The sequence below is a fragment of the Callorhinus ursinus genome, unplaced genomic scaffold (assembly GCF_003265705.2).
Source record: "Callorhinus ursinus isolate GAN/ISIS: 27379988/994484 unplaced genomic scaffold, GSC_fseal_2.0 scaffold51, whole genome shotgun sequence".
NCBI lineage: Eukaryota > Metazoa > Chordata > Mammalia > Carnivora > Otariidae > Callorhinus > Callorhinus ursinus.
The window spans coordinates 6897499-6925093 of record NW_027397113.1 but is presented as its reverse complement, the minus strand read 5'-3'; the positions used below and the strand labels follow the sequence as shown (position 1 = coordinate 6925093).

Here is a 27595-nt window from a genome sequence, read left to right as displayed (position 1 = left end):
GCCTTCGGCTCAGGTCAGGATCCCAGGGTCCTGGGATTGAGCCCAGGATAGGGCTCCCTGCTCAGCAGGAAGCCTGCTTCTCCCTCTCCCACTCCCCCTGCTTGTGTTCCCTCTCTTGCTGCGTCTCTGGTAAATAAAATAAAATCTTAAAAAAAAAATCGAGAACATCTCCATTTCCACCAGGATCCCTCCCGCATCCTTTTTACAATCACATCCACTTCCCTTCGGCCCCTCACTTAACCTCTGGCAACCACTAATGTTTTCCATTTTTATCAATTCAAAAAAAAGGGAGGAGGGCTGCTTTTCTAATTAACCAGAAAGGCACGGAGTCCAAAGTTAGGTCCCAAGACTTTGCCCCTGACCGTAAGGGACATGTTCTCCCCGCCGGAACAGGACACCGAAGTCCGCTCAGAAGCGAGGCCCCGTGGACCCGGGCGGTGATGTCCTGGGGCTCCCTTGTTAGCACGATTCCGTCTCCACCGCCAGGTTCTCCCCACTGCAATCACTGCCAGGAGTTCTGGGGTCCGCAGCAGCAATGCTGCCTCCGGTGATTTTAACCTCACCTTCCCACTCATCTCAGTACCTCAATCCGCGCTTCAAACTCCACTGAAAAGAAATCTGAATTGGCTCCGGAAGGCTCTTATCACCGGGAACTTTGGGAATTGGGAAGATGGAGCCCAGCAAGAGTGCGGGCGGAGGGTAGGCGGGGCGGCAGCCACACCTGACTGCGAGCCCCACAGGTGTTGACTCCCGAGGGGATCCCGTCGCTAGGGGCGTTGCCAAGGAGGGGCCACGAGGAGGGGCTCCCTTCCGGGAGGAGGGCAACTACTAACCCGGAAGCGGTCGGCGGTGAGGTGCTGTTTAAAGATGGCGGCGGAGGAACCTCAGCAGCAGAAGCAGGAGCCGCTCGGCAGCGACTCCGAAGGTACTGACCCGGGGAGGACCGTTCGGCCCGGGCTACCAGGGGCGATGCCGGGTCGCCAGTTCCCGAGGAGGCTAGGGGCGGGGCCGCCGGCGGCCGGGGCCGAAACGCACCGACGGCCCCTTCTTCCGCCGCCGCCGCCTCCCCTCCCCCTCACAATGGAAGGAGCCGCCGCCGCGACCCCCGGCTGGCCGGGCCGGCGGGCGAGCGGGCGAGCGAGGCGGGCGCAGGCCCGCGGCTCCTTGCCTTCGCGCGCGCCCGGGGCGGGGCCTGGGCCGCCCCGCCCCCCGCCCAGCCCCTCCGCGCCGGCCGCCCGGCTCCCGGGTCCCCAGCCCTCCCGCCCCAGTCCTTGCGGTCAGGCCGGGGCCTATAGACCGGGGCCTGGCCGCCCGCCTTCTCCAGAGCAGGCTGCGCCCGGCAGGGCGTCGAGTTACGCCGGGCCGCCGAGCACAAAGGACTGGGCGGGCCGCTCGGGATGCAGCGGGCGGCCGGGGGTTGTGAGCGGCCGCGTTGTGTGCCTCAGGACTGCAGCCCTCGTTTCCGGTAGAGCCCCCTCTTCTGGCTTTGCAGCCCCTTTCCTCCTGCTTGGGCATTGTTTTCTTAGACCTCTGGAGGTGGACCTTTCAAAACGGTGCCTCCCTCTCCCTTTTCACCCGTGGTTAGGCCGCGGGGCCCGAGTAGGTCACTTGAGTGGGAGGGACAGCTCTGGTGCAGGGCAGTGTAAGGGATGGGTCAGAGCCCAGCTGAGGATCCGGGATGCTCAGGCTCAAAAGGAATTGACCTTAAAAGTCATTTAGCGCACACACACCCCCTTCTAACCGCACACTTGAGAGACTGAATGCTGGGAGTCGCAGGCCTCCAGAAGAGATTTGCTCAGGATCACATAAGAGCGAGCAAGGACCAGAATTCAGGTCTCCTGGCTCCTCACCAGTGGCTGTGGAGGGTGGGGTCCACAGGTCCACTGATGAACACTTAACAGTATGCCTTCAACGTACCCCGCCTTTCTCTTGACATTGCAGTGAGGGGAGGAGAAGGGTGGTGGTATTAGCCCCGTTTTACAGCTGAGGAAAGGCCTCTGCAGTGAGGTGGCGGAGGAGAGAGATTGTGGTAAAGAGCTCAGACTTTAGAATTGGGCACACCTGGGTTTGAGCACAGGCCTTCGTTAGTCACGACCGTGGGCAGGTTACTTCCATCAGTCTGCATTTGTTTTGTTATCTGTAAAATGGGCATTAAGAAAACCCAGCACAGCAGGAGGAGGAAGGGTGTGATCGAGTAAAGTGCAGGCTTACGGGAAGCTCTCCTTCAGCCGGGAACTCTGCCTCATCTTGCTTTCCCCAAGAGACCCTGCCTGGCCCCAGAGCATTCTCAGGCTGCTGGGAATTGATGTTAGAAAGTGGGGGGGGGGGGGGGGGTGTTAGAGCTGAATGAGTGCACCTTGGGGCAGGACACACCTTTGTCCCTTCATTTTAAAGATGAGAAAACTAGGGCCTGGGAGGGAAAGGACTTTGCCAAGACCACACCGTTGGGGTAGAGCAGAGTGTTTAATGCAAACTTGCAGATTCCATGCCTGCTCTCCTGGTCCTGGCTGCGCTTGTCATTGGCCCAGCTGCCTGGCGTGGAGATAGCCAGGGCCCACTGTAATCCTTGGCTTGCTTCCTTCCAGGTGTTAACTGTCTTGCTTATGATGAAGCCATCATGGCTCAGCAGGACCGAATTCAGCAAGAGGTGAGGGGCTGTGGCCAGTGGCCCTGTTGTGGGGAAGCATAGCCTGGGCCTGAGGCCTATTGTTTATCTCTACTTTGGAAGCCTCCTCCTCCCCAAGCTGTGCTAGGTACTGGATGTCTTGGGGAGGGGTGGGTTGAGGGGTGGGTGTCACTGTGCCACTGGGTGATTGCTCCAGCTCTCCGCCTTCAGGTGTTCTGGCTGTTAGGTGTGGGTCACTCCATCTGCGTGCCAGAGCGTGATGGGTTTCCAACCCCGTGCAGATTGCTGTGCAGAACCCCCTGGTCTCGGAGCGGCTGGAGCTTTCGGTCCTGTACAAGGAGTATGCTGAGGATGACAACATCTATCAACAGAAGATCAAGGTGGGAGCCTGGCTGAGGGGGCAGGAAGAGCCCTGGGGGTAGGGGCAGGAGTGTGCCTGCTTCAGACCCACTCCTTGCTGGCCTGGCCTCAGAGAGGGTAGCATTTTGGGGTAGCCCTCTGGTTGCTGGTTCTCAAGTATGCAGACTCGGGAATCGAAAAGACCTTGATTCATATCCTGACTCTGCCATACAGCAGCCGTACCCTCTGCAAGGCCTTCAGTGTCTCTGAGCTGTGGGGTCCTCTGCTGTGGAATCAGAATAAAGAATGTATCTGCCCGCAGGGCAGTTGTTGAGGGAGATGATGCCTGTGGGGACTGGTGCAGGCTGGGTAGGCGCTGAGCGGCTGGGAGAGGCCGGTCCTGCTGCCTGCCTCTGGGATCTTTGTGGAGGAGTAGGCGGCACTGGGGCAAAGGGACCTGCGGACCTGTGCAAGTCTGGGCTCTCTCTCAGCCTGAGGTGAGACCCTTAACCACTCGCTCTCTTTGTGAGCGGGGACAGTGGGTATGTGTAAATAGTATCCAGTGGGCACAGCCTGAGGGCTTAGTAAATGTTACCCCCCCCCCCCCCCGCCAAGATCAGAGATGCTTAGAGTCTTCCACCTGAAAGGAGGTGTCTTTGGGGTTATCCATATTAGGCGCTGGGGAGGTAGGTGATGGAAGGTGGCCGGGTTAGGTGGTGAACAGGACACCACAGTTCTGCTTCAGCCAGCACCAGGGAGTGGAAGCCCCTGGAGCAAATAGGAGTGTCCGTGCCTGTCGCTCCATCGTTTCTGGATCTGTTTTTCCAAGATAAGCCAGAAATAATGATTTTGATGTGAGTCTCCTGACTTCTAACAGGAGGCAGCTAATTCAAATGTGAAATGTTGTGTGATCCAAACAGCACACCTGCAGGCCAGATCCAGTGGCCTGTTCTCTACTCTGACCCCTAGCTCAGAGTGTTTATGATTTACCCAAGAGGACTGTGGAGAGCTGAAGGCACTGGCTTTGGGGCCTGACAGACCTGGGTTCAAGTTCTGGCTTCACTTCTGGCTATGATTTTCAGCAACACACTGAATTTCTTGGAGCCTCTGTTGTTCTTCTCGCTGAGTCATTCAGCAAATGTTCGAGTGTCCACTGTGTTTTGTCTGTGCGGGAAGTCTGCCTTAGTGCCCCCACACCCCTGCTCTGTGCTGGCCTCAGCCCACCTCTGCCTGGATCCTAAGCCTGGACAGCAGAGCCCAAGCAGACTTGGGTGATCTGCTCCTCTGTGAGGATTTAGGGTAGTGGGCACTGGCCGTCCGCAAAGGGCCTGGCACAGGGTAAGTGCTCGGAATGATTCTAGTAGCTTTTCCGGTAGCTACAGCGGTTTGGGCTCTTCGGATGCATTGTGTGATGCGATTGGCCATTTGTGAGCACATGCTGTGGGCCAGGCACCGTTTTAGGTCCCGGAGGCCGAGTGAGGAGTGCAGTCAGCACGCTCCTGCCCCCACAAAGCTTGTGTCCTGGTGGGAAGACGGAGAATCAGGCAGAGGCACCCGGGGTGTAGATGTCAGAAGGCGGTAAGTGCTTTGGAGAAAAGTAAAGCAGGGAAAGGAGAAGGAGTGGGAGGGCGGGTGGAAGGCCTTGCCGAGAGGGTGGCGTTGGAGTGACAGACTGAAAGCAGGAGGGGAGCAGTCTGTGGGCGTTGGGTGGAGTGGGGCAGGCTGAGGCCGGGGTGAGGTGCGCTGGGGGTTTGTGGCTAGAGCAGCGCGGGGGAGCAGGAGAGGGCTGGGAGACAGACACGTGGCCAGGCAGAGGAGGAGTATTAGCAGGTTTCTCTGGTTCCTCTGGCTGCTGGAGCAGGGACACCTGGGAGGAAGCCTGGAGGAGGGAGTGACTGGGACCGGAGTGCCAAAGGGTAGTGAGAAGCCGTGGAGAAGAGACTTGGTGGATTGAAGCCTTTGGATCTGCGTTGGATTGGCTGGGGCAGGGCCAGGGTGCGGGTCGGGCTGCGGGCAGTGGTGACAGGTTTTGGCTTGAACAGCTGAGAGGCCGCGCCTTGCACTTGCACCGGGGGTGGGCTGTGAAGAAGAGGGGGCTTGTGGGGGTCAGGACTCGCCCCGTCGGGCCGGGCAGCCCAGACAGGACAAGTAGGCGAGACACTTGGATGTGCGTCAATGGGAGTTGAGGGTGGAGATGGGGCTGGTGAAGAGTTATATTTGGGGCTGTCGGAATCCCCAGAGCAGCAGTGGTAAGGGAGTGAGTGCACTTGGCCCCCGGAGGCCGTCCCAGGCCTCAGCCGGGTGGTGCCCTTCCCATGGCAGGCGCCGTGGATGGGGGTGTGGTGTGCAGGTGGCACGTGGTGTCTTGAGGAAGGGTGCCGGGTGGTTTGGTGGTGGCCCTGACTTTCACAGGTTGAAAGGACGGGGAGGACACAGCGAGGCTGGGGCCTACATGCTGTGTGAAGGACGGTGTGGACGGGGCGGGTGGTGCGGACGGGATCGTGTGGTGGGAGGTGTCCCCCTCCTCGTGGTGGATGCTGCGCGGAGGAGTGGGGGCTTGGCCCTTGGATTGAGGAAAGGCAGGCGTGGCCTTGACTGGAGTGAAAGCCCGCTTGGGTCGAGTTAGTGGGAGAGAAACGGAGACTGAGCACAGACGACAGCCAGAGCAGTTTTGCTATAAAGGATAGAAATCGGGTGGTAGCTGGAAAGGAATTCATGTGAAGCAGAGGATTTTTTTTAAGCAAGAACTAGCCTTGTGTTTGTATGCTGATGAGTCTAAACCAGGAGGGAGAGAAAAATTGATGATGCAGGAGGGAGGGGGAGGCTTCCTGGAGCAATGTCCTTGAGCCCAAGGGAGGGGACCGGCTCTGAGGCGGACCAGAGGGGGGCCCAGCGGAGCCTCAGCCCCTCCGGGGAGCAGGAGAGAAGGCTGCGGCGGGTGTGCTGGCCGGGGCTCAGGTTCTCCGTGAAAGTCCTCAGGAAGGAAGCGAGGTCACCGGGAAGGCGGGCAGGGGTTAAGGAGAATGCAGCAGGCACGAGTTAGTCCAGGGGCGGGAGGCCTGCTCAGCACACGCGTGGGGGAGGCTGGACAGACGGAGGAAATGGCACTGCGTGTGGGGAGGGAAGCAGAGCTGGGCCGGGGCAGGGGCCTGTGAGTGGGTAGGGCCGGGTGTAGGGGGCCGGGGAGGCTGTGTCCCCTGCGGGGATTGCCGTGTGCAGCCCAGCCCTGCAGCCCCATCCTGACTTGCTTGCCCTGGACTCACACGGTTTGAAAGACTGCTGTCTGGAAAAGCCGTGTCGGACCAGCACGGAGCCGTTTGCCCATTTTTAGGAAGAAACAGCCCCGTGGGCCCAGCAGCCTGGCATGCCCCGGGGCTGGTGAGGACACCGGTGCCCCCAGCAGCCCGTGTGTGCCTAAGTCCCAGGGTCCTGAGGCTGCTGGGGCTCCGGCCAGTGGGTCACAAAGTGACTCCCATCCCCGGAGTCAGCGGCCAAGGATGGCAGGTGGCTGCTGGGAGCTCCGTTGTCCCCGCTGTGGTATGACCTCTGTAGGGGGCAGGGGAGGTGTTCCCCTGGCCCACCCTGGTCTGGCCTGATGTTGACAGGCATGGGGGTGGGGCGGGTGGGGGCTGTCTCTTTGCAGGACCTCCACAAAAAGTACTCATACATCCGCAAGACCAGGCCCGACGGAAACTGCTTCTACCGAGCTTTCGGATTCTCGCACTTGGAGGCGCTGCTGGACGACAGCAAGGAATTGCAGCGGTGAGGCTGGTGGGCGTGGTGGGAGGTTCCAGGAGGGCCACGCGGGGCTTCCTCAGGGCTCCCTCCGGCTCTCAGGGACTAGGGGTGCAGCCCCCAACTAAGGCCCGACGCCAGCGGGGCTCCTGCTCTGGTGTTCCGTTCCGAGCTGGGGATGCCCCCCTCCCACCCCCGTGTTGGCCGGTTCCCCAGTTCTGGGCCCGCCTCCCCACTGCCCGGCCAGCCCATGCCCGCCTCCCTTGCCCACCCACTCACAGGTTTAAGGCCGTGTCTGCCAAGAGCAAAGAGGACCTGGTGTCCCAGGGCTTTACCGAGTTCACAATCGAGGATTTCCACAACACGGTGAGCCCAGCTCCCCCTCCCCCTTGTCCCCCCCCCCCCCTCCCGGCCGGGGTGGAGGTGGGGTGGCCTGGCCGCGGCGGGGCTGACCCGTCTCCTTCGCTGTACCCTCTGTCCCCTGTGCGTGGCAGTTCATGGACCTGATCGAGCAGGTGGAGAAGCAGACCTCCGTAGCTGACCTGCTGGCCTCCTTCAACGACCAGAGCACCTCGGACTACCTGGTGGTGTACCTGCGGCTGCTCACCTCAGGCTACCTGCAGCGGGAGAGCAAGTTCTTCGAGCACTTCATCGAGGGGGGGCGGACGGTCAAGGAGTTCTGTCAGCAGGTGCTGCCCCCCCTTCCTCTCTTGCCTCGGGGTGGGGAGCGCCCGGGGTGGGGGGAGGAGCGCTGACCTCTGGGCCCTCACCCCCCCCCCCTCAACGCGCCCGGGCCGCAGGAGGTGGAGCCCATGTGCAAGGAGAGCGACCACATTCACATCATCGCGCTGGCCCAGGCCCTCAGCGTCTCCATCCAGGTGGAGTACATGGACCGCGGCGAGGGCGGCACCACCAACCCGCACATCTTTCCCGAGGGCTCCGAGCCCAAGGTGTACCTCCTCTATCGGCCTGGACACTACGACATCCTCTACAAATAGGGCTGGCCCCACCCGCCGCTGCCCTGCCTGCCCTCCCCTCTGCCAGGCGCTAGACATGTACAGAGGTTTTTTGTGGTTGTAAATGGTCATATTTCACTCCCCCCCCTCCCCGTCACGCAACCTTCCACATTTTATTAAAGGGGATGCTGGTGGTGAGCCGCGTGTCTGCGTGTCCCTGCTCTGCTGCTGCCTGCCCGGCCGCTGTGTCCGGCTGTCCCCCCCCCCCCCCAGGTGGGTTCCTCTTGGCCTTCCACCTGTCCACACCCAAGCCTCCCCACCAGGAGCAGTTTTGAGGGGGCTAGGCCTCTTGGGGACCCCCTTCTGGTGACCTGCTCCCTTCCCTTCAGGCAGCCATCCCCCTTCCCTCCTTAGCTGGCCCAGGGGCTTCCACGAGAATCTTGGAGGTTCCTTGGGGGACTTGCCCAGGGACCTAGGACTGCCCAGGCTGCAGGCCGCTCCCTCCTAGGCCCTGACTCCACCTGGCTGTCCTGGTCAGGGCCCCCAAACCTGAGCTGCCCTCTCTCCCATCAGGGGTCTGCCTGGTCCAGTCCTGGGTGGAGAGGGCTGACATTGTGGGACCTGGCTCGGCAGGTGGAGGAGCTGGGGTGGCACCAACCTGGCTGGGGAGGGGCAGCCTTCAAGCCGGTGCTTCGTCCATGGTCCCCCAGGTCTAGGCAGGGCTTTGCCAGGCTGCCCTTCCTCCCCCCCCCTCCCCCTGCCTGCTTTGCACCCCCTTTGCTTGGGCCACACTGTCTCTGCATTGCCTTCCTTTTTTGCCTTTACCTCTTTCCCCTCCCCCAGCACATGTGGGGTCTTGGCCCCCAGGCTGTGAGCTCCTTGGGGGCAGGCCCTCAATAAATGTGACGTGCTGCTGCCCACCTCTGCCGTCTGGCCCGTGCCTCCGCCCGCCCAGCCACCAAGCGCGCTCGCCAGCCCCTTCCCTTGAAGCCGAAGGCACTTGTCCGCACCTCAGGGCTGCCGCCCCCTTCCCCAGCCAGCACTCGGACTAGCCGCCGCAGCAAGGGTGGTCTTTATTAGGAGGCTCCTGGGGGGCTGAGGGGAAGAACTGGGGGCCCAGGCCCAGCTGCAGGCTTCGGGGACCTCTTAGAGCTGGGAGTGAGGTCCAGTAGGCCCAGGCGAGTCTGTGGGTAGAGCAGAACGGTCAGGGAGTGTGGGCCCTGGGCTTCCCCCAGCCGCCCAGGCCGCCCTCTCGGCTTTCCTGCGTGGGGGTGAGCGAGGGCGGGGAGGTGAGCCCGTGCGTTAGTGGGCAGGTTAGGGGGCAGCCACATGGCGGGCCAGGCCCTGCTTACCAGTCCTGGGCAGGGTGGGCGGTGGGTGCCGTCAGGCTGGAAGGCAGAGGACAGTGAGAGCCTGCCCTGGGGTGGGTGGGGGAGGGGCAGGGGCCGACCCAGCGCGGGCGCGGGGGTGGGGGGGTGCTCACCCACTGGGAAGTAGTGGGGGAGCCGCTGCAGGTAGATGCTTTCGTCCTTCTCCAGGAACACACAGATGATGAGTCGGTCCACCTGCGCCAGGGTCTGCTTAGCCTGGGCGGGGGGCCGCCCACACCCTGGCTGTGTGGTCTTACCGCAGGTTTTCACCTGCCTTGCTCTGGAGGGGCCCATAGACCCTTCACAGAAGGGCCTCACGGTGTGCACCCAACCGCCCTGGGCTCAGGGGAGTAAACCGATCCCGAGAGAAGGGGAGGGGATGCATCGAGGGCTGGTCAGCGGAGCCGGGGTGCGGCGCCCCCTCCCCCCCCCGCCCCCCCCCCACCCCCCCCCCCCCGGCTCTGCCCCCCCCCTTCCCCCCCCGCCCAGGCCCCCCCTGCGTCTGGGCCCACCCCGCGCCCCGCTCCCCCGCCCCCAACTCACCAAACACGCCGGTGGAGATGCAGGGGAATGCCTGTGGCGGGCGCGGGAGGTGAGAGGGAATTGGGGACAGCGTCACTCTCCGCCTGCCTGCCGCCCGCCGCCTCCGGGGGCGCCTTCCTCCCCCAGTTCCAGGCTGCCCCCACCCCCGCCTGGCGCCCGGCCCCCCTCACCGCGGAGCGGAGCCGATGCTCCAGCAGCAGATCGAGGCTGCTCAGGTAGCAGCTGCGGAGCTCGGCCGCCTGGCTGGCGCTGGGCTCTCCGTGGGCGATGGGTCCCACCGTGTGGATGACATCTACGGGAGGCGACGGCGTCAGAGCAGCCGGGGTCCCCAAGGGGTCAGAGGCTTTATCCCCCTGACGGCCTGCGCCCTGGAGGGGACAGGAAACAGGCCCTCTCCCCAAGTTCTGAGAGTCCCCCACCCATGTGTGCCCTCGAGCTCAAATGAGCTCCCCCATAGAGACAGGCAGGTCCGCGCTGGGCCGCCTCCCCACATCTGTATGGACCCGGCTGAGACGCGGGGCGGAGGGGGTGAGGGAAGGCACTTCCCCCTCAGCTCTTCCCCTCCCCGGCTCCACGCATTCCCCCTCCCGCCACCCGCGCCCCGGCGCGTGCGAGGAGGGGCCGGCTCCCCGCACTAAAGGTGAAGAAGGGACCCCTGAGGAGGCCTCCAGCAATTCTGTGGGGGCTGCTCCCCTAGCCCCGCAATTACACAAGGTGCCCTGTCTGCGCCCCACAGGAGTGGGGGTTGGGGGGGTCGGGACTCACACTTGGCCGGCAGCCGGTAGCCGCCGGTGATCTTGGCCTTGCCGGTGTCGCAGCTCTGCAGGGTCCGGCACTCGTCGGTGAGCAGGGGTCCCGCGGCGCGGTGGATGCAGCCGTCCACTGCAGGGCAGGAGGCAGTGAGCCGTGGGGTGAGCCGTGGGGCTCCCCGCCTCACGCCTGAGCCCGTTTTACAGAGGAGAAGGCGGAGGCCCAAGCACAGACTACTCGCAGCCCCCTCGGCTGTGCCAAGGCTCACCCGGCGCCGCGCCTCCTCCCGCGGCCTCCAGCCGCTCGCAATACCCACCGCCCCCACTTGTTCCACATCTGGACAGGCCCAGGCGCCCCGGCAGGCCGCAGCGGGCCCCGGAGGGAAGCCGCGCGGGGCGGCCGGCAGGGGGCGCGCCGGGCCCTCCCTGCTCGTTCCCCGCCGCGCGGCAGGTGCGCGCGCCGGGCGAGGGCCTCCAGCTGCCGGGGTGGCTCCGTTAGGCGGGGTCCGCGGCGGCAGGAACCGCCACCCTAGCCCGGCCAAGGGGAAGGTCGCCCTCCCGGGTCTGGTCCGGAAGCACCGCGGGGGCCGCGACCAGGGACCGCCTCCGCCCGAGGAGCCCCGGGGCGCCGACAGGCACCGCGCATCCGATCCCAAGGCGAGGCCGCTCGTGGCCGCCGCAAACTCTAGGACCCACTTTACAGATGAAGAAACTGGGGTCACCCCATTACAAGTGGCAGGTGCGGTCTGGGCCTGGAGCCTGGGTCTTCCAGCCCCTTCCGTGCGCCACGCGGGGAGGTGGACGGGGCCGCGGATCCGGGCCGCGCAGGTGGATCCGGGCGCGCGCCCCTGCTCGTTAGCGCATCCGGCTTAATTGCGGGCGGGCCTGGGCTTGTTTATCTGAGGGCAGCTCCGGGGCCTCGGCAGCGACCCTGGGGACGCGGGGCCAGAGAAACGCGCCCGAGACGCTCCTCCAGCCCGATCTCACCCAGGCGCCACAGCCCGAGCGGCCCCGGCGGGAAAGGCGGGGCTCGGCTCTCATCCGCTGTGCCCGTGGGGCACCCCGGCAAGTCCGTTCCCCTAGGCGTCCACTGCCTCATCTGGAAAACAGCCACAGTGACCCCTCCTCAGGGGAGGGGTTGGCACCTTGGCCAGGAGAACGTGACCCACCGCCGGCTGCTCCCTAGCTCCTTGGGCAGCCCGGGGCCCGTGCCAGGAGCTCCTTGGGCACCAGCGGCAGGAAAGAACCCCCATTTCTCCATTCTGCAGACGCGCAAACAGAGGCCCTTCCTCCTTCACCACAGCCCCACCCCCAGTGTCTTGGCACAGGTCCAGGGACACCAGCTGGACCACCCTCCTCTTTCTTCTCTTTTCTTTTGTGCCCTGTGGGGCCCAATTAAACCTAATTTCGTGACTTCACTTGGAGCTGGCACCAGGCAACTTCCCAGAGCATCCCGGGGGTGGGATGGATGGGGTAGAGGACTTGGGGGGACCCTGGGAGGGCCTCTGGGGTTGGGTCCCGCCCCCTCCTCTCCTGTGCAGGGAGGGGGGCCATGGGAGGGGGTGGAGAGTGGGACCCAAGGCAGGGCCCCTGAGCTACGGGTCCAGGTGGCACTCAGTGGGTGTGCAGCCTGCACTATACAGTGTCCCCGAGCAGTGGGTCCGTTCTGGGTGAGGTGCCAGGTGACCACCCTGCGCCTCCCGCAACAGTGGGGGCTGGGGAGCTGGGCAGCCTGGGTTCTAGTCCCCGCTCTGCCAGTCACAGATGTGTAGCCTAGAGCATATCACTTAATCTCTCTGGGCCTCAACTGCCCCATCTGTAAGCTGGGGTAATAGTAGACCTCCATCTCACAGGGCTTTTGGAAGGATTAAGTGAATTCATTTGGGTAAGGTGCTTAAGCCAGTGCCCGGCATGGCTGAAGGTGATGTGCGTGTTGGCTGTTAGGACAGTGTGATAGCAGAAGCATGTGCTCCACGTGTGTACACCTGAGAGTGTGAGCGGAGGCGGGTGTCCGGAGCGTCCGGGGCATACGGGGGGTATGCACAGGAGCGGGTCTGAGCCGGCGCTCCCCGGGGCCTCCCGGCCCTGCCCCAATGGTGTCAGCCACTGGGCACCTGGCTGCCTGCCATCTCCTGGTGCCGTGCACCCCGCAGGCGACCTTGGCCTGCTGTGCACGCTGTGCGGAAGTGCAGCTCAGTGCGATCTGTGTTTCAGGGACTTAATGTTTCCTGCAGAGGTGTTCAGGCTGGCAGCCAGGCCCTTGGGACTGACCTGGGGGCATGAAGGGGAGGAGGGAATCGGAGCTTGCAGAAGCCTTGGCCACCACCCCCACCCACCCGCATCATCCAGGCCAGGTGACTGCCCTGCAAGTGCCTAGGGGATCTGTGTCCCCCACCCAGGCAGAGATGAGGGCCAGGCCCTGGGCCCCACCCCTGCCCCACCCTCTCTCCAACAAGCCGGAGCACAGACTCCCCGCTCCTGCCTGGCGCCCTCCCTGTCCACACCAGCCTGGTCACTCTACCGTCTCTGAGGGCCAGAGGGGACCAACAGCCTGCTGTCCTTAGCCACACGCCCAAAGGGCCGCCCCTGGCCTGTCTCCCCTTGTGACCTGCAGCTTCCCGGGCTCTGCTTCCTCGGCTCTGTCCTGCCTCTCCTGCTGGGGGAAGCTGAACCCTAGAGCCCGCAGGAGGCGGCTTCGGCTTCCCGGGGTCTCACCCAAGGGAGATGTCCCTCCTCCCCCCTTTCCACCTGACCCTGGGGGCTGCCCGGTGGGAGGGTGGTGACCCCAATTCACACCAGTTCACCCTTGATCCCTTCCCCGGGACCTTTAGCCACATCCGAACAAACCTCAAGCCTCCCACTCAACCCCTGTTCCATCCCAAGTCAGCAGAAAACCTGGGGTCCCTCCCGTGGAGACGGACCCTGACCCATGTGTCAGGGGTGGCGCCTTCCTCAGATGACTCTCCGCCAGGTCCAGAACGCACCCTTCCCCGCTAGCCTGCCCTAAGGACCGCTCTGCCTCCTCCCTCAGCCCTGGCCTGCTCCCTCTTCAGGCTCCAGGCTCTGGCTCCTGAGTCCCAGCCAGCACAGACTCTTCTGGAGCACCTGCCAGGCGCTGAGCGGGTCACATCTCCTTGTCGGTCCTCCCAGCCACCCTAGGAGGTGCTACTATTTCCCCTGCTTTATAGTAGATGACACTGACGCACAGAGAAGATCAAAGACTTGCCCGGGGTCACACAGGTGGACTGTTCTACTTCCTCGAGGACCAGAGAAGGCCTTCTCTCCGGCCCCCCAGCCTCCCTCCCATCCTGGTTGGCTGGCTCCCCCTTCCTCCTTGCGCAAACTCGCCCTGCTGTCTGCACACCCCTCTTCCCTGCAGCAGGGCTCCGGTCCCCCTCTCCATGTCAACACATCGCCCTCCCAACAGAGGGACTTTGGGGACTCTGGTTGCCCTGTGGTCTGGGGTCCCTCATCCCATGTGACTGTTCAGCTGCCCCCGTGCTGCCAACCACTAGCCACTGCTGTCCGGCAAGGCTGCCTTGGAGACGGTCCGCCTGCCTCCCGGACCTCTTCTGTCCCGGCCTGAGCTCATCAGATGCTGCTCCTGCCTGGGGTCCCTGTCTGTCCCCCACCAGCTTCGCCCCTGCTCCCAGGCTCTTCCCCTAAACGGGCTCAGCCACAGCAGCCCCGCAGCCCTCCTGTGTCCCCCCTGGCCCTGGTGTGGCCTCCATACCTGCAAGGGGCCTGCGGGGGGGGGGGGCCCTCAGCTCACACCCCGCCCCTTCCTAGGAGGTTTGGTGGGGGTCGGGAGGCCCCCAGGAGCGGCAGGGGCTGGAGCCAGGCCCTCCCAGAGCCCCCAAAGCCCACAGAGGCCGACGGCAGGCGGGCTCCTGTGGGGGCCATTTGCCAAGGCGCTTAGGAGATGTTGGCTGCTATTAGGGTGCTGTAATATTCATGAAGGGAAGATTAGATATTTAAATTTATTCAGCAATAAATGCATCTCAGTGGGGGAGCATTCCTCATGCTAAACAAACAAGCAAGCAGGGGCTAATTAATTATTTACAGGAACATGAGGATGCCTGTGGCCTGGGGGAGAGGGGGGCAGCTGTGTCCCTGCCAGGGGGTAAGAGACCCTGATGGGCCCTGGGCTGGCCCCCCCCACTCCCCCATTCCTCTCCTCTGCCCTGTGGATCTGGCCCCCTGTGTGTCCCCTTCTGGGATTTCTTTTCCCAGAAATCCTACCTACAAGCCTGCTGGTGGCTTTGGGGAATTCACTTCCCCTCCCTGTGCCTCTGTTTCCCTCTTCTACAGGGTAACAGCACCTCTGCCCCATTTGGCGTGAGCATTCAGTGAGAGACTGCACCAAGGTACCCTGCACTTTATCACACGGTCCCCCGTGTCACCCATTTTCTGTGGGGAGACCAAGCCCCAGAAGGCTGCTCTGCCCGTCAGGCTCTTGGGGGCCTCCTTCGCCGGAGGGACAGGGGTCACTGAGAAAGCCCTGGGCAGAGAGGGCTGGGGCGGCGGGGGCAAGCTTGAGGCCCGAGGGGGCTGGGGGAGGGGCGCCCCTGTTGAGCACAGGAAGACACCTGGGTCTGGGCCCTACGGACCACTCCCCACCCAGACATCTCCCACCACCACCCCCCCCGCAGGTCCCAGGGCTGGGAGCCCAGCCTGAGGAGAGCCCCCCCCCCCCACTCCAGCTGCCTAGGTGCAGCCTGCAGCTGCTGCCTGGGCCCCAGCCACCTGCACAGAGATCCCAAATGCCAGGGCTGAGAGGGGCCAGGCCCCCCTGGGTGGCTGGGGAAACTGAGTCCCCGAGAGAGTACCAGCGGGGCCAGGGGCAGATGCCTAAGCTGCTGGGATGCCTCCAAGCCCCAGACCCTGAGGATGACAAGCCCAGCCATAAAGCCTGGAGAAATGACCCACCCCAGGGCCTAGTGCCCCCCCCCCCCCCCGCCCACCCTACGTTCTCCATCTCCAGTCTCCGGCCTCCTCCCAGGCCCCGGCTGAGCCTCGGGAGCCACAACCCCATGGGATGCCCATTGCCAGAACCATCTTCGGCCTCTGCCCACACCCTCACTCACTGGATCAACAAGCCCGTGCTAGCCCCAGCTCTTGTGAGCCTTGGCCTATTGGGGGAGACAGAGCCCACCTTCGCCAGACCCCACCCTCGCAGTGCCAAGGCGGGTGGGCACCCCAGGGAGAAGATAGATGGACAGCAGCTCTACAGTGTGACGTGAAATTCATTACTGGGTGAGATCAACTCCTTAAATGGGGATTTGAAAACATTAGGGCTTCATTATGTACACAATGGCAGCGCCTCATTCATCATGCAAAAATCACTCCCGTTATTAAAAATCCCCATGGCAGCTGCAGGAAGGGGCCTGGCGGCATCTTGCCGAGGGTGGGGTGCAGGCCCCAGGGGTCTGGGGGGCCTGAGTCCCCCTGTCCCTCCTACCCAGGGAGGGCCTGCACAGGGCTAGGGGTGGGGAGCACAGTTCGCTCCAGGGACCTGGTGCCTCAGTGTTGTCATCTGTAAAATGGAGCGTTAATGGTACGCCCCCCCCGCGCTGGGGTGAGGGTACCCCAGATCCTGCAGGAGAGGCTCCACGAGGCCCGGCTCCATGCCGTGAGCGCTCGGTAGAGTGGGTGGCTGCTCCCACCACCATCGCCGTCACCATCTGGGCTAGGGCAGGGACGCCCGGGGCCTTTTCTAGGGGAGGACATGTCACTCCCTTGCTCCTACAACCTTCCACGGCTCCCACGAGTTCATGAAATAAAATCTTCCACCCCGAGCCAGGCTGGGGTTCCCTCCAGCCTCCCCTGAGATGACTGGCCTCTGCGTCTCTCCCACCTGCCCAAATGTGCAGGGAGGCAACCCGGGGCTCTACCTCACTGCAAGCCGTGAAGTGGGAGGAAATGCAGCTGGACAAGACGGAAAGGGGGTGGGGGCGGGCGGGCCCTGTGTGCAGCTGGGAAGGCTCCCCTGAGAAGGTGGCATCTGGATAGAGCCCTGAGCGACATGAGCGACGAGAAAGAATGGGCTCCAGGAAGCTGGGGGAGGAGGGCTCAGGCAGAGGGCACGGGTAGAGTCCAGGGTGGGCTGGGGGTGAGGGGGAGTGGGAGGTGGGGGAAGGGGGAGGGGAGGGCTGCATCTGCCAGCCTGGTGGAAGAAGCTAGAACTGCTTCCATCGCTGCCGTGGGGAGTTTGAGCAGGTACGGCATGGCCTGGGACAGACTCTGTGTGTGTGGGGGGGGGGCTTTGCTGCTCCTCATCAAATGCTCCTCCCCTGTCTGCTCAGCTCAGGCCGGAGCCCGCCCCCCCACAGCCCCTGCCTGGCGCAGCGCTTGGGGCCTGAGTCCAGCCCAGTCCAGGGAGGGTGCGGAGGCCACCCCGCCATGGGCGGCCACTGGGCAGAAGTGGAGGCCCAGGCGATGATGCTTGGATGCTCCCGGGCTCTGCTGATCCCCCAGGCCTGCCTGCCTCCGAGCAGAGGAGAGCCAGTGGGCGCGGGGAGAGAGCAAAGGAGGAGCAAGAGAGAGCGAGGGGATGAGAAATGGAGAGTGGGCGCTTGAGCGAGAGAAATGGGGAGCCGGCCCAAGACGCCGTGCGGCCGGGAGAGACAGAGATGGAGAGACAGAGAGACACAGAGACAGACACAGTGACAGAGACAGAAAGGCAAAGACAGAGAGAGGCCGAGAGAGACAGAGGCAGAAAGAAAAAGTGAGAGATGGAGGGAGAGAGGAGAGAGGAAAGGGGGTGGGGCCACAGCCCTCGCCAGGGCCAGGGAGGTGTGCGTGGAGAGGAGACGGTGGGCCCGGGGGCCCCGGTTCTGCTCAAGCCAAGGGGCCACCGTGCTGGGCCAGGGCTGGGGTGCGAATGCGCATCCACAGGTGCCTGGGCTGGGGGGGCGGGGGCCCCTGGGCACAGCTGGTCCACACACTAACCTCGGCCAGGAGGTGGACAGACAGACACCCCGTGCACATCCCGTGGGAGAGGAGTCTGACGGGGAGGCAGTTGGTACTTAAATAACCACAAAATGGGAGTCTGATTACCATGGGTGACAGGATGCCGGCCCACGAGGGGCAGGGGCCGCTGCGTGCCTGCACCCAGGACAGTGGCAGGGTGTGGGGAGCCCTCAGTAAATGGAGCAGGAGGGAGGGGGTGGTGGTGGGAGGGGCTGCCCTGACATTGAGGCAGGACGGCTGTTGCGGGAGGGCAGAGGAGCCTGAGGTCCAGAAGCAGCACGTGCAAAGGTCCTGTGCCGGGAGAGGGCTGTGGCAGAAGCCTGGGCCCCAGGGTGGAGGAGCCGCGCGCCCAAGGTCAGGTGTGGGCACAGGGAGGAGCAGGGCAGGAAGGCGGGGCCGCTGACCTCTCGTGGGCACTGAGTGCGGGGACGGCCCTGCCTGACCCTGGCCGGGCCACCCCTCCGGCCAGCCCTTGGGGGAGCCGGCCAGGCGAGAGCAGAGATGGCGGCCGTGTGAGCAGAAGGCGGCCCTGAATTAATCTGTCACTAAAGCTTGGCCGTGGCAGGCACAGTCATGATTTAGATGAATAATTGAAACGCTCCGATACATTTATTATCCCTTTAGTGCAAAAGTGGCAGAGAAAGACGAGGAGTAATTGAAAAAGAGCGCACAAATCTCTACGAGAAAGCAGGCTCCTTATCGCCGAGTAAACATTTCAGTCCTAATAAACAGGAGAGACACGCGTCAGGGCCCTGTCGATTCCCCATCCTGATTTAGGGCCCGCCTCCCTTCTTACCATACAATAGGAGAGCGGTCTGGTTTCTTAAAAAAAAAAAAAAGGTTTATCGAGCCAGTGAAAGTCTCTCCAGGAGGCAGGCGGGCGAGCAGGCGTGGCTCCCCGCGGTCTGGGGTCTGAGGGTCTAGTGGGGAGGCTGTCCCAGTCCATCCAGTCTTCCCAGCGCAAACACCGGGCCTCTGCCTGCTGCGCCTCTCCATCCCTCCGTACCTGTCGAACTCCTAGTCATCCTTCAGGGCTTGGGTCAGATGCCCCCTCTGCTGGGAAGCCTCCTACCAAACTGGGTCTCTGTGAGGACAGAGCCGAGTCAAGTCCCCACCACCACCCACGCTCCGAGAGAGCCCTGGGGAGGAACGAGGGTGAGTGGGGAGGCGGGGGGCTTCCCAGAGACTCACTGTGTTGCCAGAACCACCTACCTTGGCCTCAGGGCCTGGTGGGGCCCCAGCCCTACAGTGAGTCTGGCCCAAGAGTCCTGGACTCTGTGGGTTAAGTCCGTTTGACCCCAGTCGCCCCTGGGGCTCTCACTGAGGGCCGGGGTGCCCACAGACTCCCTTCCCTGCTCCTGAGAGGCTGCGGTCCTCCCCCAACTGTAACCACCACACACTCATCCAACAACTGGGCTCGCTCCTCCCGAAGCCTTGCGGGCCAGGCCCCAGGCCTCCTTTTGAGGGCCTCCTTCCGAGCCATCACTGTCCCCGCCCCCCACCCCCCCATTCCTGCCTGCTGTCCCCACCCCCGCCCCAGTGCAGGGCTGTTGGACCTGTGTGCCAGCTCTCTGGGCAGGGCCTGGCATACAGAGGGTGCAACGACCGCCCCATAAACTGGCTTGGAAACCCCTAGAATCCGTTCCCAGAGGAGAGTGCATTCTCATGTACTCTAGTGGGGAGACAAGCAATAAGAACAAACATAAAGTACAGGTCCACTAACAGGAGGTCTGGGCTATGGAAAAAGCCACAGAGCAGGGGGAGAGGGTTGGCTGGGGCCTGCAGCCCAACTCAGAGTGGCAGGGCAGGCCCCCCCCGACTGATGCTTGCAAGGATTGGGGGGCACATGGATGGGGGGTGAGGGTGTAGATGGGTGGGTAGGAGGTACGTGGTTGGACGGAGAAGGAAGGTGGATGGGTAAAGGGGTAGATGGCTGGGTGGAGGGGTAGATAGAGGGGTGGGGGGTAGATGGACGAATTGGGGGGTAGATGGAGAGGTAGGGGGGCAGGTGGATGGGTGGAGGGCGGTTATGGGGCAGGTGGATGGGTGGTGATAGGAGGGTGGGGGAGTGGGTAGAGGCCTGAACCCCCGTGGGGTTGGACCTCAGGTGACCCCATGGAAAGACAGGTGGGTCTGGGCAGGGCCCTCAGATGGGGACCTGGGCCACTGAGTCCCATGCTGCTGCTGCCTGTAGCCCCCACCCGGGCCGTTGGGGGCAGGGTTAAGGCTGGATGGAGCTGCGGGCAGCAGGGGTACACGGGGCAGACACGAGGGTGGAGGACATCTCAGAGGTCTGGGACCATCTCCATTCCAGCCCTAGGCAGGCACCAGGCCTCCACAGCGCTAGCCTCGCCCCTACCACGGTACCCTCCCTGCCACCTCCACCTTGTTCCAATCACATTAGCAGAGTGACAGCCGCAGTGAGCACTCGCGGCGGCTCCATAAATCTCGGCGGGCGTTAAAAGGCTGGACTCCAGGCCCACTTCCTCCTGGGTCCTGGCCCAGCCCATCCATCTCTGCGTCAGGCAGGCAGCGCTTGGGGCCTGCTCCAGCCTTCTCTCCCCCTCAGCGCTGCTGGAGTCTCTACCGCCCCACTCAGTCTGGCCAGAGCAGGTGCCCTTTGACCTCTCGGAGTGAGGTCGCCAGGCCATCTATGAGCCCCTCCCTGCCCTTCCTAAAACCTCAGTGGCCTCCGCTGCCCTCCCCAGCAAGTCCTTCTCGGAACACATTAGGCCATCCCTGCCTTTTTGTAGTTCATTCATTCATTCAACAACCCTTTACCCGAGCACCTAGTGTAGGCGCCAGACCCAGCTCTAGTTGCTGGAGATCCAGCAGCGCCCCCTCTGGAGCTTTGTTCTCAGCGGGGAGACGGACGATCGGCAGTGACCCTGACAAGTGAGGTACATGGCCCGCGGGGCCCCGGGTGGGGAATGCAGGCTGCGGCGGGAGGAGGCAGCTGCAGTTTCAAAGAGGGGTTGGTGGGGGGGCCTCCCTGAGAAGGCGGTGAGCACAGAAACCCGGCCAGAGGTGAAGGGGGCAGCCACGGCCCCAGCTGGGAAGAGGCTTCCGGGCGGAGGGAGCAGCCTGTGCACAGGCCTGGGGCAGGAGCAGCAGGGAGGCTGGTGCCCAGTGACGGGGGGCTGGGCAGTGGCGGGGAGTCGGGCAGGTGCCTGGGGCCCTAAGAACTTGGCCTTGGCGGGGCGCCTGGATGGCTCAGTTGTTAAGCGTCTGCCTTCGGCTCAGGTCATGATCCCAGGGTCCTGGATCGAGCCCCGCATCAAGCCCCACATTGGGCTCCCTGCTCCGTGGGGAGCCTGCTTCTCCCTCTCCCACTCCCCCGCTTGTGTTCCCTCTGTCAAACAAATAAAATCTTAAAAAAAAAAAAAAGAACTTGGCCTTGGCTCGGAGTGAGGGGAGAGCCCTGGCAGACTTTTGAGCAGAAAGGGGTGATGACCTGACTTAGGATTTAAAAGGCCCACACCTTTTTGTGGTCTTTTGTCTCCCAGAACTAAATGGCTAGAAGTCCAGCTCCCCACGGGCTCTGGGAGGCTCCTGCATCATCTCCTGCCTCCTCTCCCCCTGGCGGGGCTGTGACCGCTCCAGTCTTCTGAGTCTCCCCAAATGCCCCATGTTCTCCCTCACTTTAGGCCTTCGCCTGTGCTGTTCCCTTTGGCCAGGACACCCTTCCCGTCGCTCTTTGCTGGCTGTCTTCTAGCCTTCCCTCAGGTCCCAGTGTAGGGGCCACCTCCTTCCAGGAGCCCTGCTCCCCCATTGCACAGAGCACCCTGGGAGGTCTCATCTGGACTGTGAGCTCGGGGAGGGCAGGGACCAGGCCCCTCTGGTCCGGCACCCAGCTCAGGGCCCAGCACCCAGTGGGTGCTCTGTCGCTGAGTGATGAATGAACAGACGAAGGAGAGGGATGTCTGAAGGCAGAGCACGGGAGGTGGCAGATCAGCGACAGCCCCCGAGTCCTCCAAAAGGGACAGGCTTCAGAAGAAGGTCCTAGCCCGGGCCGCAGCCCCAGTGAAGCCCCGCATTCCGTGAGGCCTCCAGGATAGCTGTGACCTCCACAGGGACAGTGGAGGAGAAGCGGGGGAGGGAGGGGGGGAGGGAAAGTATCTCTAGCCACAAACAACCCCCCCCACACACACGCATCCTGCATCCTGGCTGGTCACCGACAGCTCTTAGCACTGTTCTTATTTATTCCTGACCTTAACGCCCCTTTTATTTTTCCCCCTTTTAAAACCTGGCCTGGGCCCCGCCACTGCTGCGGTAAACACGCCCCTGGGGATTTATCCGACGGCGCATTAACCCCTGCCCCCCAGCTCACCAATCATGTGGCAGCCGGTGCAGACAGCAGGCAGCCCAGCCGGCGCAGGCCAGGGGGGCCAGGGGGCTGGGGGCGAGGGGCTGGTGTGGCCCGCCTGGGCAGGGCTGGCCAGGGGAGGCGCTCACTGGGGGTCCCAGGGACTGCCCCCGCCTTGGCACCTGCCAAGCGTGTAGGCCGTGTCCCTGCAGGCTGGGCCCACCCTGGCCTCCCACCTCTTGCCCACCTGGCGCGGCTGGAGCCCCTGCTTGCTGGTGGGTAGCAACAGTGAACACACAGGCCTTCTGGGGGGCCTCACAGCCGGCAGAGCGCTCCCGACTTTGCAAGGCCTTCTCCTGGCGGTGGGGCTGCCCTCGAGGTCGAGGTCACAGAGATCTCTTGCCCTCCCAGGTGGGAAAACTGAAGCCAAAGGGCTGGGCTTTCCGTACCACACCTGCAGCCCCCAGTCCTAGGCCCAGGCTCTTTAACCCTCAAGTGTCCTGCTGCGTGCCCCTCCCAGCCCCCCAGTTACAGACCAGGAGGCCTCTCTTCAGAGGGTGGGGACCGGCCGGGTCACCCAGGAGCAAAGGCACCAGGCCTGCCATCCAGGGCTCCAGCTTTGTCCCCACTGATGGCAGGCCAGGCTTGGCCGAGGCAGTGGGCGTCAGAAAAGGTCAGAGATGGAGAAATGGGGGCGGGTGCACAGTGGGGGTGATGGGGAAGGCTGCAGGGGGAGGTGCAGGGCTGGGCACGGTGGGCAAGGAGGCCCAGAGGAGAGAAGCAGCCGTGGAAGGAGAGACTTCAGGAACCCACCCCCAAGCCCGCGTAGCCCCCACCCCGCCCGCAGCCATGGAAGGGTCCACTTACCACCACCGCCTCCAAGCAGGGAGCTGTTGGCTGCAGGAAGAGAGAGAGAAAGATCAGTCAGCTGGGGAGTGGCTGGTGGGCCCGCAGCTTGTGGGGGGGATGGGGGGCTGGCAGCTGGGCCCAGGGCCCCCCTGGGGCCTTCAGACTCTGGCACAGGACCTTCCCTGAGGCAGGGGCAGAGGAGGGGAAGGTGGGTGAGGCCGGGACTTCCTCTCCTGCTGAGGCTCCTGCTGGGCCTGGGGTTTGCAGGGTGGCAGGGGCCCAGCCGCTCACCCCGGAAACAGCCCCGTGTGGGGTCTGGAGCAACGGCAGACCTGTGGCCACGTGCATCCTTTCATTCATTCATTCATTCATTCATTCATTCATTCATTCTGATGACCCAGCGTCTCCCGAGGCCCCTCTGTGCCAGGCCTGGTCCTGCTCTTGGAGCTCACGGGACACAACTGGAAGCCGCTAGAAATCAAACTATCTGTGCAACTGTACTGAGTACTGCCCAGGGAACGAGTGTGTGTGTGTGGGGGGTGCCGGGTAAGAACATGAGCCCGTGAACCAGGGCTGGGGGCACCCAACAGACGGTGGGGTCCCCATCCTGGTGCAGCATGGTGAGGGCACAGAGCACTGGGACTGGAACCAAAGCTGGTTCAACGGACAGGCTGACTTGAGCTGGCTTGCTCTGTGCCTCCGTCCCCCCCCCCCCTCCCCCGCCCCCGGGAGAAGAGACCATCTCCCAGGGTTGGTGTGGAGGCCAGGGCAGAGAGAGCGATGCTCAGCTCCAGCCCCCTCCCCGAACTGGAGCTGGGCGGCTGGGGCTGACCTGTCCATCATGCTCTGCCTTGCCCGCGGCCCCCTCCTGCTTCCCCAGGGGACTGCTGTGAGGGCAAAGTGAAGCTGGCAGCCTCTCGGGGCCGCATGTCAGGGCCACGCAGGTCAGTGCGCCCCCCCCCAGCTGGCGCCCCAGCCACGCGGCTGTGTTGACTGCTGGTGCTAATCAGGGAAGTGATGGGCGAGCCGGGGGATGCTGCCCAGGTGGGGAGACCAGACGTGCTTCAGCTCCTCTGGCCCCAGGAGTCCTGGTTCCCAGGCGGGGCCTGCTCCTCCCCCACTGCTCCGGCACCCCACTACCTCCTGGGGTCCTGTGGGGGGGAGCAGGGCCTGGGCCAGGAGTGGGGGCCCCTCCCGGGCTGCCGTGCGGACGCTGTGGACCCTGCTAAGTGGTGTCGGGTGGCTCTGAGTGGCTGGTCTCCCAGAGCTGACAGCTCTTCGCTTGGGGAATAATTAATTCCACAGCCCAAAAACCCAGGGCTGCAAGTTGCCACGTTACTTGCGAGATTAATACAAGCAGCTAATTAAGATGGAGAGGCGAGGAGCGGCTGGGCGCTCCCAGAGCAGGGCTGGGGGGCTGCGGGGAAGGTGGGAGGAAGACCGGCTGAGCAGGCGGGGAGGCAGCCAGGAGCCGGAGCCCCAGCTCAAGAAGGACCAGGCAGGCACAGCCAGGCAGCTGTGGGTAGGCCCGCCGAGGGGCTGGGCTCCCAAAGGGCTCTGAAGGAGGCCGCTGCCCCAAGAAAACATGCTCCCAGAGAGGGGGTGAGGACTATCTGCCAGGCGGACCGAGCGCTTTGCACAAATGATCCTGCTTACAAGCGTAACAAAGCCCCATGGGAGTGCTATGGCTCCCATTATATAGATAAGGAGCCCGAGGCTAGGGGGTCCAGTTGCTTAGTGCTGGTCCTGCTCTGTAGTCAAGCCACAAGGCAGGCCGACCTTGAGGCAGCACCGGGAGGCTCTCCCCCTGAGGGGGCCTGACTCTTCCACACAGTAAGAAGCCCTTCAGTCGCAGTCTGGAAACCCCCCCACCCCCACCCAAGGGTCGGGCCGCAGAGAGGGGCTGCTGGACCTGTGGACAGCCCTGCCCTGGAGTCAGCAGGGGAGGCCTGGGCATCTTGGGTTGGCCCAGAGTGGTCCCGGCAGCTGTCGGAAGCTGCCCTCCATGGCCCTATCCCCACCCCCCCCCATCACCTCTCTCTCTTAATTAACACCGGCCACAAACGAGCTGGCTCCCGCTCACAGAGGGCTCCGTGCCAAATGTGTTGGCAGTGAGCCTCAAAGGGGCGGGAGGGGAAGGGGCACTGATCTGCCATTCTGCAGGCCCCTGTTGGAAGGGACCAACCCCCACCTGCCTGGCATCCCTTGAACCCCGCCGTGTGCTGGTCTGCCCAGGTCGGGGACTGGGGTGAGCTGCCCTGATGTCCACCAGGCCAGACACACCAGAGGGTTGAGGGGGGAGGTGGGCCGGGGGCAGAAAGGATTTCACCGGGCTGAGCCAACGGAAGGGTGGGCCCGGTGGCCAGGTGGTGTCACCTGCCCCAGGTGGGAACAGGCAAGCAGGGCTCGCCCTGGGGCTTAATCTTGGGCTACCCAGAGGACCTGGTCACCAGCTTGTCCCCAACCTCAGCGGGTGTCCTAGGAGGCTGGTCTGCATGTCCCCTTCCTCCAGCCCACTAGGTTGACAGTCTCACGGGTCGGGGCTCAGGGGAAGGGCAGCAACCGAGTGGTCTGCGCCCAATTCCACCTTTCTCTTTCTCCCTAGCCCCTGGCTGGCTCTCTCCCCGAGGGGCCCGAATGCCTGGCCTCCACATGGAGCCCCCATAAAGCTGCCCAAGGCACTTGCAGCTGGGCCAGGCTGCTGGAGGGAATGGCCTGGAGGCTTGGGGAGAAAGGGAAGCAGAAAGGGGGGCAGCCCAGCCTCCCATCTGAAGCATGGTGGTTCCAGGCCTGCCTGCTCCCCAGGCCAGGGCCGGCCCTTACCGGACCGGGACACTGGCTTCAAGTCTCCAGCTCCTCCCCCTTCTGCTGTCCCCACCATGCTCCCTTCAGTGTGGTTTAAGCTCTAAATCACAAAAATGGGTCATGAGCCCATTTTTCAGATGGGAATAAAGGCTCACAGAGGGCTGGGGGAGGGAGGACAGGCATCTGACCCAGGATGGCTGGTTGTCAGCGTGCCTTCTCCTTCTGCTTCTTTTTAAATATTTTATTTTTTTAAGTTATCTCTACACCCAACGTGGGGCTTGAACTCACAACCCCAGGATCAGGAGTTGCAGGCTCTACTGACGGAGCCAGCCAGGCGCCCCATCATCGTCCTTCTTAACCCCTACACTCTCTCTCTCTGTGTTCCCAATGCCTCCTTGCTGAGTGAGACACAGTGAATAGCCGCGTGCTGTGAAGACAAGCCCTGGGCTTCCAACTGAAGCCAGGGGTCGTGACCTGGCCCCACCCCAGGGACCCCAACATGGCCCAGCAAAGCAGGGGTCTCTGCGCTCCTGAGGGGCCAAGTGAGCTGAGCTCAGGCTTCGCCCTGGGACTTGGGGAAGGGGCATGAGGCCTGCTCTGGCTTTGGTGAGGGTGAGGGTGGGGGGTGGTGTGGAGGTCCCTGGGCCACAGCATGCACCCTGGGGACTGTGGGTGCCTTTCCCCAATGCTGCCATCCCGTCTGCTTGCTGGTCCCCATGGCAGGGTGACGTGGTCCAGCCCTGCCCCATCCCCCACTCACGGACATGCCTGCACCATGCTCCACTGGGCATGATTAACTGGCTCCGAGCCTCAGTGCTGGGCCTGTGACCTTGGGGTGGAAATGAGGTCCACACCCCTCGATGCCAGTCACTGCCAAATCCCCTCTGTCCCCTGTCAGTGGCCCACTAGGCTAGGGGCTGAGGGTCCCGGGGCCATCACCCCCTTCCTCCGTATATTCTGCTTGCCCTTCCCTTCCCCCCACACTACCCCTCTTGCAGGGCACCTGTCCAGACCCCCATTCCACCCTCTGCCCTCTTCACACCTTCTCAGGCCCAGGGCACCACCCCCGGGGGACCCCAGCCCCTTCCCCTGCCCCCCAGTAGTTGTGCCCCAGGGGCAGGGTGGAGTTGCTCCCCAGTTTGGGCCCCAGCATCCGGACCACGTCAGGGGCTGGCGTGTGGTCACTGCACAGGGAAAGGAAGAAGGCCAGACCCTGAGGGCTTGGCCACTGTCATTATGCGTCAGAGGAGGCCCCAGGTGAAGGCGGATGGACCTGGCTGGCCCCCTTCCTATACTCTTTATGTGAAGTATTTTAATTGGGTGCCAACCATTTGCCACGTGCCACCAAGTATATAGAGATGGACAAAATACAGTCCTTGGACCTCAGGAGCTCCCAGGCCTAAATGGGGTAGGCAAGGGAGGTACAAGATCTGGTGAGGCCTGGAGGCTGGGAGGGCTTCCCAGAGGAGGCAGCATTTGAGCTGAGGCTGGAGAAAGGCAGTTGCCGGGCTTCAGAGAAAAAGAGAGGCATGCAGGGAGGGGCACAGCAGGGGTACTGTGGAAGGGCCTAAGGAGTCTGAGCATTTCCTGGGGCAGGATGAGGAGCTGCAGGGGCTTGGGAAGGATGCTCTGCAGACTGGAGGGGGGGCCCGGCACAGGACTGAGCCAGGGCGGTAAAGCTGGATGCTGGGGCGGGTGGTGGTGGTGGTGGTGGGGGTCCGAGTGGAGGCTCTGGGGCACACAGACACCTCTTCCTCTTCTGGCCACCCCCGCTACCCACTCCTCCTGCCCCTGCCAGGCAGCACCTCGTTAAAAGAATGGCCCCCACTCTGAGGGCCGGGCAGCGCATAGTGGGCATGTGCCAGGGCCCATAATATTTTTAGTGGCCCACGACAACGTAATTTCTTTAAAATTAGAAGAGGAGGGGCACCTGGGTGGCTCAGTTGGTCGAACGCCCAACTCTTGGGCTCACCTCAGGTCAGGATCTCAGGGTCATGGGATCAAGTCCTGCCTCCGCTGATGTGTGTGTTTGTTCGAGATTCTCCCCCTTCTGTCCCTTGCGTGAGCATGCGCGCACACGCGCGCGCGCGCTCTCTCTCTCTCTCTCTCTCTCTCTCTCAAATAAATAAATAAATCTTTAAAAAAAAATTAAAGGGACGCCTGGGTGGCTCAGTCGTTAAGCGTCTGCCTTCGGCTCAGGTCATGATCCCAGGGTCCTGGGATCGAGCCCCGCATCGGGCTCCCTGCTCCGCGGGAAGCCTGCTTCTCCCTCTCCCGCTCCCCCAGCTTGTGTTCCCTCTCTCGCTGTGTGTCTCTCTGTCAAATAAATAAATAAAATCTTAAAA

The 27595-nt window shown here is 63.3% G+C and overlaps 2 protein-coding genes and 1 long non-coding RNA gene across 3 annotated transcripts in view; 1 reads left to right on the top strand and 2 right to left on the bottom strand.

Annotated features, from left to right (window-relative positions):
* The first annotated feature begins 805 nt into the window (after positions 1-805).
* Positions 806-8576, top strand: OTUB1 (OTU deubiquitinase, ubiquitin aldehyde binding 1). Its single transcript, XM_025878726.2, has 7 exons — positions 806-925; positions 2586-2647; positions 2908-3006; positions 6609-6727; positions 6982-7066; positions 7195-7389; positions 7501-8576. The coding sequence occupies exons 1-7, from the start codon at positions 868-870 to the stop codon at positions 7696-7698; spliced, it is 816 nt and encodes a 271-aa protein (XP_025734511.1). The 5' UTR covers positions 806-867; the 3' UTR covers positions 7699-8576.
* Positions 8577-8712: 136 nt separating this feature from the next.
* LOC141370954 (uncharacterized) lies at positions 8713-9048 on the bottom strand. The gene is made up of 2 exons (XR_012375478.1): positions 9009-9048; positions 8713-8840 (listed from the first exon to the last, which is right to left on the bottom strand). It is a non-coding gene; the product is annotated as an uncharacterized lncRNA (long non-coding RNA).
* A 231-nt stretch (positions 9049-9279) lies between these two features.
* The window catches only part of MACROD1 (mono-ADP ribosylhydrolase 1), a 146155-nt gene continuing 127839 nt past the window's right edge, over positions 9280-27595 (bottom strand). The window contains exons 4-8 of the mRNA XM_073883296.1: positions 22464-22493; positions 10335-10451; positions 9740-9861; positions 9535-9600; positions 9280-9306 (exon numbers count right to left, since the gene is read on the bottom strand). Of these exons, the coding sequence (XP_073739397.1) occupies positions 9280-9306; positions 9535-9600; positions 9740-9861; positions 10335-10451; positions 22464-22493 (362 nt within the window). The remainder of the gene's footprint in view (positions 9307-9534; positions 9601-9739; positions 9862-10334; positions 10452-22463; positions 22494-27595) is intronic.

Coding starts and splice junctions, on each gene's coding strand:
- OTUB1 (XM_025878726.2), top strand. CDS start 868: ATGGCGGCGGAGGAACCTCAGCAGCAGAAGCAGGAGCCGCTCGGCAGC. Junction 2,648..2,907: donor AGGACCGAATTCAGCAAGAG/GTGAGGGGCTGT, acceptor AACCCCGTGCAG/ATTGCTGTGCAGAACCCCCT. Junction 6,728..6,981: donor GACAGCAAGGAATTGCAGCG/GTGAGGCTGGTG, acceptor ACCCACTCACAG/GTTTAAGGCCGTGTCTGCCA.